Consider the following 20,449-nt stretch of genomic DNA (forward strand, 5'->3'; position numbering starts at 1 on the left):
GACTGAATTTATAGTGGCTATAAACAGTGTATTTTGCCTTCAATTGAGTTTTTGCAATGGTGGAAAGAATTGCTTTATATTTCTTGTATTTTGAAGAATTGGTTGATAGAAGACACTGATTTTCCTTATTATTTTTTTGTGACAAGTATAATGTGCTACTTGACCTGTTGACCTCTGGAATTATTACTGTGTTATTACTACACCATTTACTGATATTAGTAAAGTGTACAACATACTCAAAGACAGTTACAATATAAAATATTATTTTATTTGTTTCATCTTTAAAAAAGAATGAAAAAAAATGAAATTTCAGTAAATGTATGTATAAATATATGAATGTAAATTGTAAAATGCTACATTTTATGTAAATATTATGATATATGTTGTGTAACTTTTATGAACACAAATAAAAACAAGGAGTAAAACTATGAATAAAACAATTATACTTGACATACAAGTGCAACATTGACCTTTAATTGATTTCAGAAAATATTGACCTTCTGTCATAGACATTCAATGGGTATTAATGATACATTTTTTGTAGGTTTGATAATCATGCCATGTAGGCCAAATAAAATAAATTCTTCATTTTCCAACCTTCCCACACTTATTAAAGTGTTTCATTGATAAATTAGTTTCGGTATTAATCAAATGAAAATGAAAAGTCCCTTCCTTATCACCTTTTCCTCAAAAATCAGGTAAAAACAAAACATTTCCTTGACAAGTTTCATAAACTGTAAATGGTCTTAATTTTTTTCTACATTTGCATATTTTGCCAGGACATAAAAAAAACTTTGTCAGACATCACTCATTTTTATTATGAGTTGAAATCTTGCTGTTCAACATGTTAAGTATTTTTATTAGTACTGGCACCATCTAATTCAGAGTTCAGAGAATTTCATTACATATTTTCCAAAAAAAAATGTTATTTGTAAATTGTGTAAGTGTCGTGACAATTTGATTTTCAGATGCCATTGTTTGCCTTTCCCAAACAACTCAAAACATTTTGAGATAATTAAGCAATTTAATCAATGTTTTTCTTAACAGAAGAATGGTCCAAAGGGAGAGCAGCATATTACGTTTTGTGACACTTATTTATTGCATTTATTTTCTCCTCCGAAATTTTTTCTTGAAAGATCACTGTTTTGAGATGGTAACTTAAGAACAAAGTAATAGTCAAACATTGCACAATTTTAAGTGCTATAAAGTACTGAGCAATTTTAATTTTCCTCAAAATGCCAATCATTAATTTAAGTTGTGCTGTTCAAAACATTTTGTCCTCCCCTTTTTGTAATTTCCAGATGATAACTTGACAAATCATAAAAGGATTTTTATCACATTATTATGCACAACTGTATAGTACTGTTAAACACAGATCAACTTCAGCCTTCCCCCTTACAATTTTTAACATTTTGATCTTTCAAGTGCATAGTTATTAGTAAAATAGATGCTATATTTTTATTTTTAATCCACTTGACCTAAATGTATTATACAAATATCAGCAGAACAACAGAAGTATGTGTAATGATGTATTATTGCTCATACTTTTCAAATTTTAGATACTGTGAAACCTGTCTTACATGACTTCTCAGAGGAAAGATAATTTTACATAGAATGCACTCCATAAATGTTAAACATATTATAATCATAGTCTCTTAAGACATGTTATGGCTGAATACTGGTGGTTGCTAAGACAGGTTATAGCTGAATACTGATGTTTGCTAAGACAGGTTTGACAGTTCACGAGTCAGAACCTAAAATCAAACAATATCATATTTTAACAAAGCAGGGTACCACATCAAAGGTTGTCATATTGCCTGGGGCAAGTAAATATACCATTCAGACAAGTTAAATCATACTTCCCTAGAGGACATCCATATTTTATTAATTTGTCTACAATTATTTATTAAAGGGACAACCCAGATTTAAATTTTGGCAAGTAGAACTTTCATCAACTTGCCCGATGGGACAAGGTTCATAATATGTTAACATTATATCCTGTAAAGTATAACAGTGCTATATTGTAATGTCTTATCTATATATGAAAAGTTATAGATAATACTGTTACATAAGAGGTTATTGAATGTCGATACCAATTTCAAATATGCCCTCAGTCAGTAGTATAGGGCTTGTAAGTCTTGTCAGTTGATCAAGTGAATTCACAAGAATGTATCTGCAATTCCCATTCCAAACCCTGTGGACTTACAAGAATAGGCCAGAAATTCCCATTCCAAACCATAGGAAGTGAAAGACCACGTTTTAATCAACAAAAGACTATGCCTATTTATGACAATAAAACTAGGATGCTGAACTATTTCTTAACTACTATAAGTTTTGTATTAACACAAAGTAGAAACTTCTGAGAACTATGCATCATGTTTGATGTACCCGGAAGTAGAAAATTAAATACAAAATGGTCTTAGAAAATTCAGATAAAAAATAAGTGGAGAATGAGACATATAAGCCCTATTGCCATTTTTAATGCTTTTCATTTTTTACCATTAACATGTACCTTTACTGCTGTTTAAATGAAATATATTTTATAAACTTGATTTATATGGAATACTGACATGTTAAAGTTACAAATTATGGTATCATAATAACCATCTTGAATTGTTTTCACTAAACATAGCTTTGTCTGAACTGTGAAGATAATCTCTGATTGCCATGAAACATATGACAGCTGCCAAACCTAATGAGTTTTGGTTCATAACTGTCCACATCAATGTCATCCTTACTTCGTTGGTTTTCAAGTAAACCTTCAGTTCTAATGTTATCTGTTTCTGTTGGTTTGTTTAATTTTTGGGGTACATCATATTGACAATATTCACGAAAATTGAGTTCATTGTCATTTGGGTATAAATTGAGTTTTGGTTCAGATAAAAGTTTGTCATCTGATCTACTGTCATTTTGATTGTCTTCGGTTATGTTATGGATCTTTTTGCTATTTGTTCTCACTGGTATTGGAGGTATGACCAGGGAACCTTTGGGTTTTGAAGGTACACTGAATGTTTGATTGTATAACTTGTGTTCCCGTTGTTTGTCCAATATTGGCATGGCACCAGACTGATTAGATGTTTGATGGTTAATATTGTGGTCTTGATGCCCTGTATGTAGCATGGCTCTAGAAATATGTATGGCTAGTTTTTGTTCTGGTCTAGCATGCTGCATAGTACCAGAAGAATGATACCCTAGTGAACTTCTCGCTTCTATTGATTGCTGATCATAGGAACTACTTCTTGAACACCTTGCTGAGTTTACTGAAAATACCCCGCTATCTTCTCTTACAATCTTTTGTTTGTCAATTTCTGGAGGAGATATTTTGATTTGAATAGACTGAGTCCCTTGACTTTGAGAATCTATTATTTCCTCGTGGACTTCTGGTATTGTTTCATGACTTAATGAACCTGGAGTCTCTGGTCTTGACACATTTAATGGATCTGTTTCATTTTCATAGAAACCTGAGGGTTCATATTTACCAACGATGTTTTGTCGACCAGGTCTTTGTCTGAATTTTGGACTTACATCAGAAATATCTAAACAATGACCTTCTGGTCTTCTCCTGGTTTTACAATGCCTTTGATTCGGTGGAGGTGTTCTTCTGGATTGTTTTGAATGAGTAGTGTCTTCCGTATGAATTGAGGTTTGGCTAGAGCCTAAGACTGGTAATAAGTATGGATTCTCCTCTAGCATGTTGTCCATAGAATTATCTAAGGTTGTATCAGACAGCATGGTTGTCACACTCCTTTCAGAAATATGTCTCTGTCTTGTTTCCAAGTCCACCATTTGTACAATAAGGTCCTTTCTTGGATGTACTTGGATCCTGTAATTAAGTTTACTTTTTACAGTGTTGTAGTGCTATACCATCGAAGAGATGTACTTATACTTTGAACAAATGACATTATCATATACATTTTTTACATCACAGTAAACATGAAGCCAAGCTTCTGTCAGTTTAAAGGAAAGCTTCAAGTACTACTTACACTGAGCAACTTTCAAAAAGTCATTTTTACAGTTTCTGGGTAAAAAGTGTTCAGCCTTTCTTATTCTAAATGCACAAAGGATATCAAACATCATGAAATGTTTTTAATTGATAAACTTTCCATTAGTAATATGTGACATGGCTTAAAGAGCATCACTACTAGCTTACATTGACTTAATCTCTGTCAACAATTGTTGAGCTGTAGGTCGAAAGATTCTGTTCCTATTCCAACAGCTTGTCAACAAATTATACAACCATAATGGACATGATCTAGGTAGTCTTGGGACCACACCAGAATACAGTTCATTCAGCAGCTGTACAAATATTGAAATGATACTTTTTACCAGTAGTTGTAACATTTAAATGCCAGGATAAATGCATGTCTAGTGTGTTTAAATTTGTAACTGGCATATTTTACTTGTTAAGTATATATTTCCCAATTTATAATAGGTTTAACTTTATGAAGAGAACAATTGTCATTTGATATGAAAAAAAGATATTTTATCTGGGCTTTAGTTACTGTAGGCAAAAAACATCAAATAATAGGTTTTTTATAAGCATCCTCTGAAGAAAATAATGCAGTCACAGAGAAGTTAAAAATTAAGTCCATGGTTTTACTAGTTGCAATGGTCATTTGTGATAGTTTATGTACCGGTAAATTATTTACCTACCTCAGATTTTGGTATTGTTGAAAATGGTTTTCCTTCCAGCAGACTATGGTCAGAACCCCCATTACTATTACCAAGATCTAAGGCTGTGTAGACTTCCCAAATGGTCATCCCTAACATGTAAATATCACTTTGTTTTGAATAGAGACCATTCTGTAAAACTTCCACAGGCAGCCTATAAAATCACATAAAGCAAAATCTATTTTCCAGGTTGTTCATTTATGGTTGTCTTTGTATTACTTAATTCTTTTGTGTATGCTATTATTGTTTCTTTTGTAGTACATTTGTATATTTTGCTGCAGTTTTTGGCTGTTGCTCTTCGTTAGTCTGCCCACTGGCTTTTGTGTATAGCGGGATTGTCATTGCCCAACGGTCCTCAAATCATAACACAAGAGCCTGTGGTCTGCCCTTGATTTCACATTGTTACGAAGGTATCAAAAGATAATGTAACTATTAATTTCCATAACCTCTTGTGAACGTTTGAATGTGTCATAAACTGTTTACCAGTATTACATGAATGATCTTTCGAAATTTAGTACCAAAATTCCTGTCGAGGTTTCCAATATACGGTACAGAATAGTACTGTTGGACGGGTTCCTCTCTTTAGCCTGAGTCAGGAATTTAATAGAAAAAGAAACCATATGCAAGAGAACTGACATACTCATGTGATCATATGCGGTTTTTAATGGAAATGTATTTTGTTTTCAGTACAATTCCCACTTGTGTGCTGGGTACCTACCATCTTGTTCTGTCATCCAGAATGTCGTCTTTCACAAAATCATCTACATTCTGTCGTGTGACCAGGCGTTTAAGCCTGCCAACTCTGGGCATGTATATCTACAGAAATACCATCAATAATTGATCAAATTTGCGGAAAAAATAATGAATTTATTTTAATAAAAAAAAATAAATACCAGTAGTACTTTTGTAAAGGAGCAATCAAGGGAACCAAGATTCCAGCGGAAAAAAAATGTATTCCAAGAACAAAGACCAGACATGGAAAGCAGACACACAAAAATAACCAAAATTATACGTACAAAGCAACAACAGTAAAAGCAACCCGGACTCTACTAAAACTGGGAACATGGACCAGATGCACCGGTAGGGTAAGCTTCCTCTGATTTCTGGAAACACCCGCCGAACTGCTAAAAAAATCAGTTTCGGGGTAGATGAAAGAGGTAAGGAAAACTATGACTCGTTATACAAATCGGTCCTGATGGTACACATGGTTTAACAAACAAAGCACGGAAACTCCGTTTGATCATTTTTTACCACGGGTTCATGATGACGACCCAGAAGCTTAATCGTAAGAAGTTTAGCGGGATACAAAAAGTCTGCATAGTAGCGGCAAGCTCTGGCATGACGTATGAGTTGAGATGTGAAAACTATACGCAGTTGCTGATGGGATGTTGCCACAGATGAAAAGTTGACGATACTGAATGAAAAGTCTTTGTGTTTGTATAGTTTGGTCAATAGTTTTCCTTTACCATAGACCTTTAACAAAATGTCTGCGTAGTTACGGTAAGCTCTGCATAATGTACGAGTTGTGATATAAAAACTCCATAATAGTTTTCCTTTACCATCGATCTCTATGTGTAGGTCAAGATATGAGGCGGACGTCAAAGTGGATATCGGGTGTCCTTTATCTCGAGTTCTTTGGGATTGATGCGATGTAACTAGGATTGTTTAACGATAATGCGTCAGCTATATAGCGGAATCTGGGATCAAAGGCTCTGGCTTAACGATGGTCCTTCCTTTGGATAAGATCACCTATCAAGTCAGCCTCATAAGACAAGAGTGAAGGAATAGGTCAGCGAGTGCGTTTTATTTCATTTCATTATATAGTACTGTCTAATTGACATAAGTGAAGATGATACATATTTTTTTTCACATATTTCATGGGGAGAATTTATGCCCTTCTTTTGTAAATTTGTTGATACGTTATTGCCTTCCACTAACCTTGATACTTTATAAACTCACTTTAATGTGAAAATAGATAGGTATGTACTTTTTATGGATTCACATCAAAGTAAAATGACTCATCGTGTCATCGATTATACCTACACGCAGACTTCCATCTTCAACATAGACAGAGCAGCCACATATATCTCTGAGGAGCCAGTGATGTTCGTGCATCCGATTGACAAACTTAACAAGGTTGTATATTAATCCTAGATAATATATCTCGGTTGATTCTAATCCCAGTGCTCCAAAATGATGACACAATACCAAATCGAGCAGGTTCTGACCTGGTCTACATTTGTAATGCTGTGGAAAGTTTTAAAACTATCAATTACATTGTATGTTTACCATTTAAGCCGATATTTCCCATGACCTATAGTATTTTAATAGGTAGTAAACATGACATAAATGCATTATACAATATACAAAAATATCGAGTTTTAAGGTTTTTAGAAAGAAAACACTATTAATATGGACAAGGAAGTACTAAGATATTTTAATGACTTGAATTTCCATTGAAATGATGAAGACTTTTAAAAGTATAGAATTCCGCTTTATCATTTGCATCTCGGTAGATAAATGAGATATGTTGATAGACCCATCATACCACAATTTGGATTTTCTTATATATTTTTCTTTGGTTAAAAACACTATTGTTGACCTATGGCATTGAATATATCGTATTGTTCGTTATTTATTCTAAGTGTGTAATAACTTTTTTTAGAATAGATAGGGTGAAATTTTCTGAAAAATGGATTTTTAAACTTACGTGACTTATCATTAGTCAATGGTAATTATTGTAACAAACATATTGATAGCATTTGTTTGAAAAAGTTACATTTTTGTTGAAATTGTCGAAACAGATTCAAAATGTATCCATGATCCTTAACTTGCTCCATCAACAGTCATTTCTCCGTGGTGATAAACGTGAAGTTACCATTCGGTAGAGCTCACTTGCCAATAGTACTGGGAAATGATTTATAAGATTCAATTTCAGGGTGAAAGAGGAATATGCACAAAATTTCAAGTTCTCTTTAGTGTTATTTTGCAGTTTTAAGTGATGCTTAGTGTAATATTTATAAGTTCATATGTTTTGGGGCTTTCAGGTGACTAGTAAGATAATTTAGTCGCATATGTGCAATCTACTTACTATTAAGCATTGACCTTATTAAGGTATTGCAGCATGAATTTTCTCTTATTAGTTTTTATTTAATTTAATTTAGTTACTCACTAGTACATATTCATGGTCCATTGTACTGATATACCTTCTTAGTTTTGACGGAACTGCGTTCATTTTCAGTGTTCTTGTACAAATGTAAGAAGTCAACTGTGGTAATTCTTCTTCAACAAATGACTTAGAAACAATCTCTTCTACACTTAAACTCATGCTCTGTAATATAATCATGTGATGCGTGACGAGTCAACCAAGACATCAATAAGAATTTTAAAAAATCGTCACTACTAATTGCCAGTTTCGATCAAGATATTTATAAATTGAAAACACATATTCTCACAAAACGGGTTAGCCATGTCTTATAATCACTTATCGTCTGTTTGTTTGTTTGTTTGTTTTGTTTTGTTTTGTTTTGTTTTGTTTTGTTTTGTTTTGTTTTTGTTTTTGTTTTTGTTTTTTTTGTTTTCCCCTGAAATCATATTTACTATGAACCTGTTTTAAACATCCATTTTGGGTTGGGGTAAGATTTCCAGTTTTTAATACAAACATACATATTCATCATTGTATCTTCTTGGTTCGTGTTTGTCTGTTACTTCTGACTTTGTGATGCGACTAACAGTAGGTCGTATTGTACTGCATCTCATGTTATAGTAACTATGTTTTGGATCTAAATGCAATAAAATTGAAAATCATTTACTTTACTCTTTTATCAGATAAATTCCTCAGGATCTGCATCGTGAGGAAGCCTGAACTAGAAAGATTTAAAACATTTTGTTTTTGATTCTAATTTGTTTCCCTTTTCTGTTAAACTACATATTAAGAAATTCAACACCGGAACCGTAATAATAGCTTAGCAGATTCTTACATATTTAAATATGTAGGGATGACACACAAACAGAAAAATACATGTGCTAGTACATCAACATAGACGTCTTCCGTTTTCCTTCTTCATTTATATACGAAATACTATGACATACGTTTTGCTTTCATTAGTAGCAATTATGCGTAATATTTTAATTACGCGAAAAAAATATATTAACGAATTCGCAGTAGAAAGTCTTTAAACAGTTGGCTTACCATTATTAAACTATTTGATGAGAGTGTGTATATTTTAAGAGAGAACATAACCCATCATGTTGACAACTCTTACCTAGTTCTTGCTTCAGTCTTACGAATAATTCAGGAAGCGTTCTCTCTGGTTCGTCGTGAACTGGTGGTGGGTACATTGTGTCCTCTTCAGACAGGGTCGATAACCGCTTGGGTCGATCTAGATATACAGTGGGACACCAGTTGAGATAACCCGAATAATATGTTCGACTTTCCTTAACTCGAAGTGCGTGAAAAACCTTTTTTTTTCAAAATTAAACTTATAATTTTTAACTTTAAATGCATTACTACCAGTTTCACAGTAGCCGTGAAAAGAGTATATTGTGAGCATTTAGGTTTTTTTAGGATTTTTTAAATGTTTTTTTATGAATCGTTGAACGGTTTACCTTTGTCTACGAGAGTTGTAGGTGGGTAATTGAGTAGTATAAAATGAGAGTTCTCCCCTAATTTTTTTTAGGGTTTTGAGGGGATTGAGGTGCTGTTAAGGTACATTCTTTCACCTACTCCAGAAATAAACAAAAGAAAACATAACCTGGTTTTTTTTAATAAAATTGTAAAAAAAATTAAAATACGACCGAGTTGAATACATGTAACCAAATGGAACACAACTATCTATTCGTCAATTCACACCTGAGAATAAGTTATTCACAGGGGCGAATTCAGGCGGGGCGTGGCGGGCGTGCGCCCCCCACCCCCTCGCCCTCCAAAAAAAATTTGCAAAGCATTGTTTGTCATGGGTAGATTTAGGCGGTTTTAGGTTTAAACATTAATTTCTCGCTAATTTTACCACAAAAGATATCTACATTACACAAACTCTAGAAGAATATTTGAAAAAAAAAATAACCTGAAAAAATTTTCCTCACGCTCCGCACGGCAAAATTTTAACTGTGCGCCCCCTCCCCCCCCTCTCCCCCCATATAAAATCCTGGATCCGCCTCTGACTCAGGTCTTTCAAGTTATATCATTACACCAAAATTATCAATGAAAATTGAAAATACCTGTATAGTCCCCAATTTTTTTAGGGGATCCGTTATGTTATGACATATTTACACTTAATAAGGTATAGGTATTGGCATTGTCAATTAGAGGCACCTCAAGCTTTTGGCAATGTATTGAAAAAAGGGGGGTTATCAGAGAATACTTTGAGGGTGTTTTAAACATAGATATTTTTTTTAAAAGGAAAATATGATTCAATGGTTAAAGGACATTTCCATAAGTCAGCATGCAAGGAGAAAGGTTAAACGATTTGCTATCTTATTACAATGTTGAAAGTCCTTGCGCGTTTTCTTCGGCCAGTGAATTGTACCAAGTTGTGAATGCTACTGGAAAAAAAGTTGGTTATCACAAAATTCGACGATGGTTAAATGCACAAGATAATTATTCTTTGCAATTAAAACACATCGTCGTTCTCTCAAAAGATTACGCGTGCATACCACGGGTATTGGAAACTTATGGGACGCCGATTTAATGGAAGTTGGCCATGGTAATACATGTATACTTCCACTTCAAATTCGGGGTACAAGTTTACACTTGTATGTGTTAACGTTTTGAGTCGATACCTTTGGATGGAAGCTGCAAGTGGATGTAGAAAAGGCTTTCCGAGAAAATCATTCAAAGGGCACAAACACTACCCGGAAAAAGTTTGCACGGATTAAGACTGGTGTTTCATGTTGAAATTAATTGCTACATCGATTGTTTCGGGAATACAGTGTACGCCACTTTGTCACCAGAACGAGGAGAAAGCAAATTACGCTGAACGCGTAATTCAGACCATTCGAAATAAACTTTTCCGATACTTCACCAGGAAAAGAACGCATCGATATTTTACATTTTATATTTTACAAAAAATAATAGTTCCTAGTTATAACACTCCTCACAGATCTCTAAGTAATTTATCACCTAACGACGTGAATGAACACAACGAGGCTGACGTGTTGGCACTGCAGTACTTGAACGGTCCCTGTCAAGAAAGAGAATAAACCGAGTCGTACAGAATCCCACGTCAGGTTAGAGATTGAGTTTACTGCTTAATTGTCATTCAATTACGACTCCGCATTTTTTGTCAAGTAGTTGTTAATAAGTTGTCTCTCATTGGCAATGGTAATTGAGTTAACACCTATACTTTATTATGTGTGATGACATCATAATGTGTTAATTACATTACATTGAGGTAATCCCCTAAAACAATTAAGGGGGCACTCTCATTTTACACTACTTGAATGTGCATTCGAAGCTATTTTTTTCTAAAGGCTATTTAAGGTGTTGCGAATAATCAGCACTAAACTATGTAATGCGTAAAACTTCTACAATCATACCCATTCCACAATCTTTGATAAAAATTTCCACCCGCTTTCTAAAAATCCACAAATCCCCTCTGTCTTCAGGATTTGTGTGCATGCAAGCGATAATCGCAGCAAATATCTCTTCCGGTATACATGGCCATTGTGTCGGCTTCAGGTCTTGAAACACAACCTGCATTTAAAGGAGAAAGTTCGGTAAGTACCTCTTTTGGCCACGTAATTTGGTCATTTTTGAACATTTGATTAAAGCAGATTTTAATAGTAGTACAGTAAAATGGTCGCAAACACTGAAAATAAGATGTTTTTGACGAGATTTATGACGTTATTCCAGAAATAACAGTGACGTTACGCACGGTATTGCGGCACATTCGGTAACATCAGAATTCGACGTTTGTTGACGCTTCGTTTTTTTTTTTTTTGCTTGCTTGCATATTGAAACACGGGTACAGTAAAGCAAAATATACAATATTTTTTTTTATTGGTAGCAATTGAAACATCTTGAATATTTTTTAGAAAATCGAAAAGATTAATTAATTTGATTATCAGTACTACCAGTAAATTAAATTTACACATGCATGTGCACTGAAGCGTGGAATGCAACCGCCACATATATGCACTCTGTCTCGAGAGGGAACATAGCAACTTTCTCCTGCGATAAGTTAAAATGTGCATTTTAATATACAGAATTTTTACTTTTCACAACTAAGTATCAGAAAATCGGGCTTTCATCAACACCCATCAGATAGCCGCTCATTGATTTTCTTTTCATTTGCTCATTTGCGTTTCAGTCATTCTACTCTGATCGAACTCCTTAACTATAAAAAATTATTCTATTCTCTTTTTTTTTTTTTTTTTTTTGGTTTATTCTTTCTTTTGTTAATAACACAAAATACAGATACTCTTAGTCTTTTCATATCCCTTTGATTTCGATTTTTTTGTCTCTTTCAGTTGCATGTTCCTTACTTGTAATTGCAGAGACGAGTATAAGTGTCTAGTTCTTGTTATCTAAACGGAAATTATTTCCGTCTTATTTCACCATTTCCCGATCGACGGAAAACATCCAAAACGTTCAAAAAGTGAAAGTTCGACAAATCGCTAAACATTTGTTTTGTTCGAATTTTATCCGTTTTAAACAGTTTAAACCATAAAAAATGAAATATGTGTATTCCAAAGTGAATGTACACTTACAAAGTATCATTATTTCATAGAAGAAATTGCCATTTGATTGTAGAATTGCGTTGGAGCATGACACTTTCTCAACGGACCCGGAAAATATTGACATCTGACATTTCGCCAGACATTTCCAAAAAGACTTAACTTTTTTGTTTGTACTGAAAATTTGATCAAATGCCGACGTAGAATTGTTGAAAGTATGTACATTTTTAGAAAACATGAATCGGAAAAGAATATTGTGTAAATAAGTTCTTACATTAATAACAGAATTTGATTACTGAACACTTTTAGAAATCTGACCATTTACCAACACTTTCAATTTTGCATTGAATATTTTTTTTGCCTAAAATCAGCGCAATTTCTATAATTATCTCAAAAAGAACGTATGAAATTATTCGTCCATGCAAAATTTGGCGAATTTCGTACCCTCTGCAATAGCGCAATTCACTATTTTAGCTTTTTTGAACCTACACTGTGTTACATCTGACATACGGAATTCTGACGTTTTTACGGGTTTTCGGAAAGTTTAATTGATTATAAAGAACCAGAAGTAGCATTTGTGATAAATGTTCAGAACTTATTATTTGTCCTGATTCCAACAGTATACAGCTTTCACTTAATCAGTTTTGATTATAAACAATAGTCATTTATAGTTTAGATAGGTATGGTTTTTTTTTTCAACTCAGCCGCAATAGCGTGCGCAACGCCTTTGTGAAGTTATGCAACTTTTACAAAAACCTTTAACTTCTAACATTTCTGCAATTTTTAAGATGGTTTTTGTGTTAAACTGAAGTGGCCACACATCTGTTGACTCAAGATATTTTTACACGAGTTGTAACTGACAATTATACACAAAATATATGAAACACGAGAGTCAACACACGTGGCCATTGTTAAAAGAGTGAAAAATGAACAAAATTTGGCGTTTTCTAGCCTTTTTAACAGATTTTTTTTTCAATCTCAGCCAAGTTTGAAGGGTATATATGATAATATGTGTTCAAATTGTTACCATAAACCAACCAAATCAACTATAAACACATTAAAGAGCTGGAGAAACAACAAAATTTTTTTTCATGTAGACTTTATTTTTTAGGCCAATTTTTGCCCTTACAAAACCAACTTCTTTGAATTGTAGAGGTGATGTATACAAACTATATTTTAGCACCGTTACTGTTTAAGTCAACAATTGCATTAAATTCGGATATATTTTTTTACAAAGAAGTAATTAAAGAGGTCACGATTTAATGTAAAGAGAGTCGGAACTAATACACGTATCAAAAATATTTCCAAAGAAAACCGCTGTTACTTAAGTCAAGGTCACATCATGTCGTCATTGAAAAAAATCCGAAAACATGGACAACTGAAACAAAAAAAAAACAAAAAAAATATCAACTATATGAATGATTCCAAAGCCTATTGAGCTCATTTTCGAAGACCAACTAAAAAAATATATTCTCGCGTTATACTGCGATACTTGTGCATAGTAGTAGCCCCGTGCAGGTCCGGGTGTCAAGAGAATAGGCCTGCAGCAGCGCTAAGCTTGTCGTGAAAGGCGACTAAATAGAGCTCAAAAACCTAGCCGGGGGCTAGGCGCTCTGCCCACAGAGCAAATGAGATGTGTGCCCCAGGTGGTGGAATGGGGTACCCCTGGCGTGTTACATGCTGGGATTGTCAGTCTATAATACGGAAAACCCGACCGCAAACCATAGTGGTGCACCGTTGGGAAAGATGCCACGTTCCTCGCACGTTAAAGAACCCTACTGTGGTATTAGGGCTCCGCCACAGGAGGCTAAATTTCCCGACCCTACCCACCTCTCCCTATTTCCAGTGGCAATCAAAATTTGTCGACCTCATTATCCTTTTGTCCCATCCCATTTTTCATTTCATCATCATTTCATGTTCATTTTATCATCTACTTCATGTACATCGCCTGAATATCGCTGAAATATTGCTGCTCGGGCGTTTAACCCCAACAATCAATCAATCAATCTTTTGCATTGTAACAGACACGCGTTATTACCCAAAGCTTATTTTTTATTTGTCTTTTACGATGAGTTCAATGGGCTTTCGATGGGATATTAGTTTAAATACACAAAATAAAGTTTAAACATAAACATACATATTCCAAGACTTTTTCCAAATGAAATCCAGATGGAGTGTAAGGAAATGCACCATGGGTAAATATGCCATGTATCACTAGTCCTAGCATCCATGTATCTGTCTTGTAGTCAAACCTATCATCTAGTATAGACTCTGGTGCCGAGTAATGCAGGGGAATTTCTTCTTCGCTTACATCTATATCAAAATTAAATAAATTAACAACTAACTTAGAAAAAAAAGAATCAATGAAGCTCAGCAGAAGCGCGAGTATCTTATACAAAATAAGAATAATCGTCCTCCTTTTTTTGTGATTCTGATTTTCTTATTTTTCAAATGAAAGATGAATTTAAATACTCGTATAAAGTGTAACTCATAAGTACCGTTAATGAAACTCTTCTGTGTATTCTCTTGTTGAGGTAAGCTTTTGGTCAGGCTGAAGTCTTGTAACATGACGGTTTTCTGTGCGTTTATACAGAAACTAAACGTTGTTAAGTTTCGGTGTACGAATCCTTTACTATGTAGGAATTGTGTAGCATCAATAACATTAATGGACATCCTACATAGCCGTTCCCATGACAACCATTTATGAAACTGGCCCGTTTCTAACAGGAAACTGTGTAGATTTTTGTGGTTTTCTGTGAGGTAAAACACCGGAATAGGACGGTATTGGAAGGCTATCAGTTTCACCAAGTTTGAGTGTTTTTCTTTAAATTGGAGTAGTCTCATGACTTCTAATGTGTTCATGTACTTTTTTGACTTCACTTTATCCGCTCCAAAACGGTATTCATCCAAGGATGAAGAACAGAAACAGGATTTTGTTGGTAACAGCAAATGCAATGATACATCCATATTATGCCACATTTTCCCAGGAATTTTCAACCAACGTGGACAATGTTTTGATCTATCCAAAGTCTTCATCTGTCCAGGAAATATCTTCAGATTTACGGGTATCAAACAATGCTCTACATGCTTTAGGACGACGCGATCCAAATACCCATGTTTATCACGTTTGTGACTTGTCTTTTCAAAAATTTTTACTATTGTTTTGACAATTTCTTTGTCTGCAGAAAAAAGAAGCGGGTGCAAATGGTCTAATAAGGATACTCGCCACTGACAATCTAGGCGACTGCTCGTGATGTATATCTTCAAACAGGTCAGCATTTTGTCTCGAAAGGAATGCCACTCTTCAATGTTGTATACATCCGGTCCTAAAAGAAACTGCTCTGATTAAATAGTGTTGTAAATACTGCTAAAAATAATTGTATCCAAGCGTACGTTTTTATATCAAGATAAAGATCAGTATGCTAGTATTCCTGCTTAGTTTTTCTATCTTAAAGTCAGTCGTGTAATAGTTCAAGGGGAAGGCGGATTCAAAAATTAATTTAATGAAATAGGGGTCATTTCTATAAATTGTTAATAGTGGCAGGCTGTCATTTGCCTATTTCAGCCTAAAGTTTCAAATAAACAATTTTTTTTTAACAATAAGGAGGCTCCAACCCCCGAGATCATCAGTCTTGAACCGCCACTGTTACTATATCACAAAAAATAGAACATAGGTCAAACCAAATTCTTTACTTAGTATATATGAAGTAACAGGTTGAGTATACACGTTTTGTCGCTACGTGAATGTTTTAATATGTCTTTCTTGCTATGAACGTTTGTTCACCGTTCTTTTATAGGCTGTTTTATTTGAATTTTCAAACTCACACATATAAAATGCATATATATATATACCTTTATTTATTCTGAAAGCTATTCCTCTGTTAACTGTGTACAGAACATAGTACAAGTCAGTCCTGGTTTTGTCTCTTTTTGATAAGGAATCGTACATCAGCTTTACAAGGAGCAACAACACCTCGGCTGTTTTTGTTGAAGGGATGTGAAGCACCTGAATTATATAACAGGAGTTTGTTATCTTCAGTTCTTACTTTTACTTGTCAAACGTGGCACAAGGACCACATACAGTAGTACAAAACAGTTCGTATTTTCGTCGGCAGTTTTACATGTACATGTATAAATTTATATGTCAGAAAATAGTGAAACTTAAGGAGGGACAAAACTAGGTGGTTATTCTTTGTTTTGTTTTTGTTTTTTTTTATTGAGGTGCAATTTTTTAACAAGTACCCATTAAGTCTTACGACCAAAAGGAAACAATATGACGATGTGTTAAAAGATTCCAGTCAGTCATGGTTTATCTCTTTATGACAAGGAATTGCACATTTTAAGGAGAAACCACAAGATTTAAATGCGTTGTTGATAGGGTTTGATGTAGCTGAATAACAACATTTTTTGTTTCCTTCATTTTATACCTTTCCCTTGTACAGCAACTGTATACTGTACACAATAATACAGAGTAAGCACTGTTGTATAAATTAGCGTTACAATATTTACCATGTTAACCAGGAGATACACTGAGACAAACTGCTCGTGGAACTCATAACCAGATAGATTGGTGAGTATGTTTTCCTGATCTGGTTCCGATAACAGTGAATCTAAACGATTTCTTTTGAACTGTTTATGACTGAACTGCTCAATAAGATGGAGAAGTGTTTTGATTTGTTTTGATGCCATATTAGTACTTAAAGTACTAAGAGTACCCAGTTCAGTGTGGACTCGCGTAAAAATCCTCGCTGTCTGAATATAAAGTTCAGAATTTGATGTCCCCGAATTCAAAACATACATCACTACCATACATTCAGTGAGCACTTGTAATGGAGTAAATATGTCATCTGTCCCCATCACTGTTCCCAAACAACACCGCATCACATTTTCAACAACATGAATTAAGTCGGTTACATCCGTCGTACTAAGTGTCATTTGCATTATCAACATCTCAAGCTCTTGTAGAATTTTGTCTTTAATCCTGCTTTGATCAAAAGCTAGCCATTCAGACAGAGTCCGTACGTCATGAGCTCGTTGTAATTCCGGAATGATATGAACTACCAAGTCTTTCTGGTATTGTTCATTACAAGGATTTTGTGTATACTGACCAATTTTCTCTTCCATAGACAGGTTTGCTGGAAAGTTAATGTAACAAATAAACCTGGTATGGTGAAAATAAATTATTTATTTTAAAGATTTATAACAGGAAGTAGGATATTTGTGTGAGCCACAAAAGAATGTAGAGAGATCTAGTATTTCCAATACAGATAGAAACACGTGATTTCTTTGTCCATATGCCGAGGGTTGCGTGACAACAGTTACTTGTGTATAATTTTTCAGGAGTCGTGACTTTAAGAGAAAAGAAAAACACTTGGATTGTAGTGTATTTTATGCCATTCTGAAACCTTAGCATTAAATAAAACTGCATAATATTGATAAACATTGTGAATTAAAAAATATTTATAAAAATTAGTTTAATATTAAACAGGAAGGGTTCATCTTGATCAAATCATGTGATGTATTGAACCCAAACCGAAAACAAATTTCAGTTTACGAGTTTTCCATATAAGTACTTACCCGCTGATTGAATGGAAGATCGCTTAACGAAGGTACCGTAGTGCTCCTCTTCGTCATCCGCGGAACTAATGAAACATTCATTGTCATCGTAGACTTGACGACTAGTCAGGAGTGTTTCTACACAACCTTGCATATCATTCTGATTGTTATTGAATCGAAATGTATAGCGATCAGTTCTTTTTCTAGGCAACGAATAAAACTGTCTATTACATTCGCTTTTCGGTCTGTCTTGAAAGTGGAAATTTGGCAATGTGGGCAAAAGTATTTCGCTTTTGGATCTAGCATTCGGCTCGCTTAATTCAGATACAACGGGTAGGCTTCGTCTAATTGTCGCACTTTGCCCATTTATATTTGAGCCGGCTTCGTTCGCAGTTTGAGATTGGATATCCCTTTGATTTTTCACATCCAGTACATTTCCTGCTAACTTTTGAATGTCGAGTAAATTCCCAACGGTAGTGCTGGTAAATTCTTTAAAAACTGGTTTCAGATCTAATTTGCCGGCAACGTATACTAAAGTGTTTGTTCTATTGAAATGTTCTCTGTTTTGTTGGAGTTTCAATATTTCATTTAATTTCCGTTTAGAAACATTGCAGACGTGCAAAAGATAAACAACATCAGCGCGTGCAACTTTGACAACGTCTAGTAACTCTGGCCCTGTTGGGTTGATGGCAAAACTTAATGAAGTCAATTTCCTTAATTTCAATTCTCGAGTCAGTCGTTTCAAATTAGGTTGACATTGTTTGTTATCGCAATGGACAACTATAACGTCAGCTTGTGAATAATCGTCGTGTAAAACGGGGTATACGTTGTCTACCTTGCCGGAAGCCATATTTCAACAAACCAGTATTCTAAAATTGAAAAAATTAACTATAGAATAAATAAATAACAAACACACGCAAGACAATTTTCGTCGGTCGAAAACGCGTAAAAATACATTAAACTTCTAGATGCCATTGATTTAACAATAATTAAGCCTTTTAATCCAGCGGATTGTGAAATAATATATGAAAATGAAAAACCAATGTTCAACATTTGAATGAAAATTGTATGGTAGCTGTTCAAAACAGGCATTTGTTTAAATGTCTTATACAATGCGATCATTTTAGTACTTTAAAATTGGTAACAAGTTATATGCTGTGAGTGAAGTTCTTCATCATAAGACAGCCAATAAGAACATAGTGTGTGCTACATGACGAGCGAAATGATATGAATGTATAGAATGTCAAAAAGTAAAATTTGAAAAAAAAAACTTCATCCTTCACATCTTCCTGGTTCATATGTCACTGTTTTGTGTTCAACAAAAAAAGTTTAAGGAGGTTTTGATTATTTATTTGTGGTTTCCAGATAATAACTTGTGAACGGGTCATTGATTTTTTTAAACTTGGCAGTTGTTTAATACCATAAAATACGGGCTCAGTTCCATATTCAGCAAAATCCAAAATGTAGTTTTCGATTTTTTGAACATTTTGCCACCCCCTTTTTCATCATGACGTGAGGATATCACTCAATGTATCGTTAATGCCCTATCTTTTTCTTTCTATTCAGGCCACACACCGACCAGCATAAATGTTGATGTACATCATTTACGTATCACAATGATAACCGAATATCATATTGTCTTAATAACATATTGAGTCAAGTTGTGTGCTCTATAAAAAATAAAAGAATAAAAGAATGATAGCTTCCGACGATTAGGGCTTTTTCAGTGATTTTTTTATTACGTGATATGAACGTGTTCAACATTCACATAACACTGGACATCAATTTGGTGTACATTCTTTTTTATGACCTATTTCCCATCAAACATTGATAACATATATTGGTTATATATTTATCTAAAATTTTGATTTAAAACTACTTATTTATCTTACAAATAATAATACTGTATTATAACCATACTGTAAAGCATGTCTAATTTCTAATATAATAGAAAGGACATACACTTTTTTATTGCACAACCGCCATAGGACATGAACTTTTTTGTCATCGTAATAATTAGATAGGACATTTTTTTTTAATGATCATATGAAGTGCACCAGTCGCAACCCCTGTAAATATTAACCGGTCCATGAATGCCCACAAACTGAGATTGATTGAGAGAAGTATTTTGAATTAAATATGTTAAACTTGCCGATGAAAAACGCGTAGAAATTGCTCAACTGTTTGGAAACTAGATGAATTTTGAATATATTCACTAAAACTCATAGAACTACATTACTTTTTAAGAAGAAAGATGACACAAATAAAACTTACTTGTCATTCATTTGTTTGAATATAAACTTTCACCATAATCTTCCTGGTGACTACGAAAATCAATGACACACACATACGGAAGATGACAACACAAGTGATAAAGTTTGTGAATATGATCCCCTGAATATTACTACATTAAATTAAAAGAAATGGTTTCTATCTGTTACATAATATTTATTACAAGGAAGTTAAATATTTTAACCTAAAAAAAATCTCGAATTTCTATATAGAATGGAATACTTTTTTTTAAAAAAGTACCCGTCCTATCTTC

The 20,449-nt window shown here is 34.0% G+C and overlaps 1 protein-coding gene across 1 annotated transcript; it reads right to left on the reverse strand.

Moving 5' to 3' along the window:
* Window positions 1–246: 246 nt before the first annotated feature.
* LOC148616134 (uncharacterized) lies at window positions 247–20,322 on the reverse strand. The gene is made up of 15 exons (XM_088582844.1): window positions 20,179–20,322; window positions 17,926–18,773; window positions 16,858–17,483; window positions 16,201–16,354; window positions 14,847–15,674; window positions 14,486–14,661; window positions 11,209–11,365; window positions 8,937–9,053; window positions 8,338–8,453; window positions 7,844–8,002; window positions 6,715–6,918; window positions 5,390–5,487; window positions 4,654–4,825; window positions 4,151–4,296; window positions 247–3,823 (listed from the first exon to the last, which is right to left on the reverse strand). Exons 2-15 carry the CDS (start codon window positions 18,752–18,754, stop codon window positions 2,623–2,625), a joined length of 4,983 nt encoding a protein of 1,660 aa, XP_088438970.1. The 5' UTR covers window positions 18,755–18,773; window positions 20,179–20,322; the 3' UTR covers window positions 247–2,622.
* Between the last annotated feature and the right edge of the window lie 127 nt (window positions 20,323–20,449).

Source organism: Perna viridis, chromosome 5 (genome assembly GCF_037379345.1).
Source record: "Perna viridis isolate PV_CMFRI_1.1 ecotype Kerala chromosome 5, ASM3737934v1, whole genome shotgun sequence".
Taxonomy (NCBI): domain Eukaryota; kingdom Metazoa; phylum Mollusca; class Bivalvia; order Mytilida; family Mytilidae; genus Perna; species Perna viridis.

Bases quoted from the DNA above. Each gene is read 5' to 3' on its own strand.
- LOC148616134 (XM_088582844.1), bottom strand. From the start codon at position 18,754: ATGGCTTCCGGCAAGGTAGACAACGTATACCCCGTTTTACACGACGAT. The intron at 17,484-17,925 runs GTAAGTACTTAT...TTAACTTTCCAG, and splicing joins ATCTTCCATTCAATCAGCGG to CAAACCTGTCTATGGAAGAG. The intron at 8,003-8,337 runs GTATGTTTGTAT...ATTATATTACAG, and splicing joins GAAGATACAATGATGAATAT to AGCATGAGTTTAAGTGTAGA.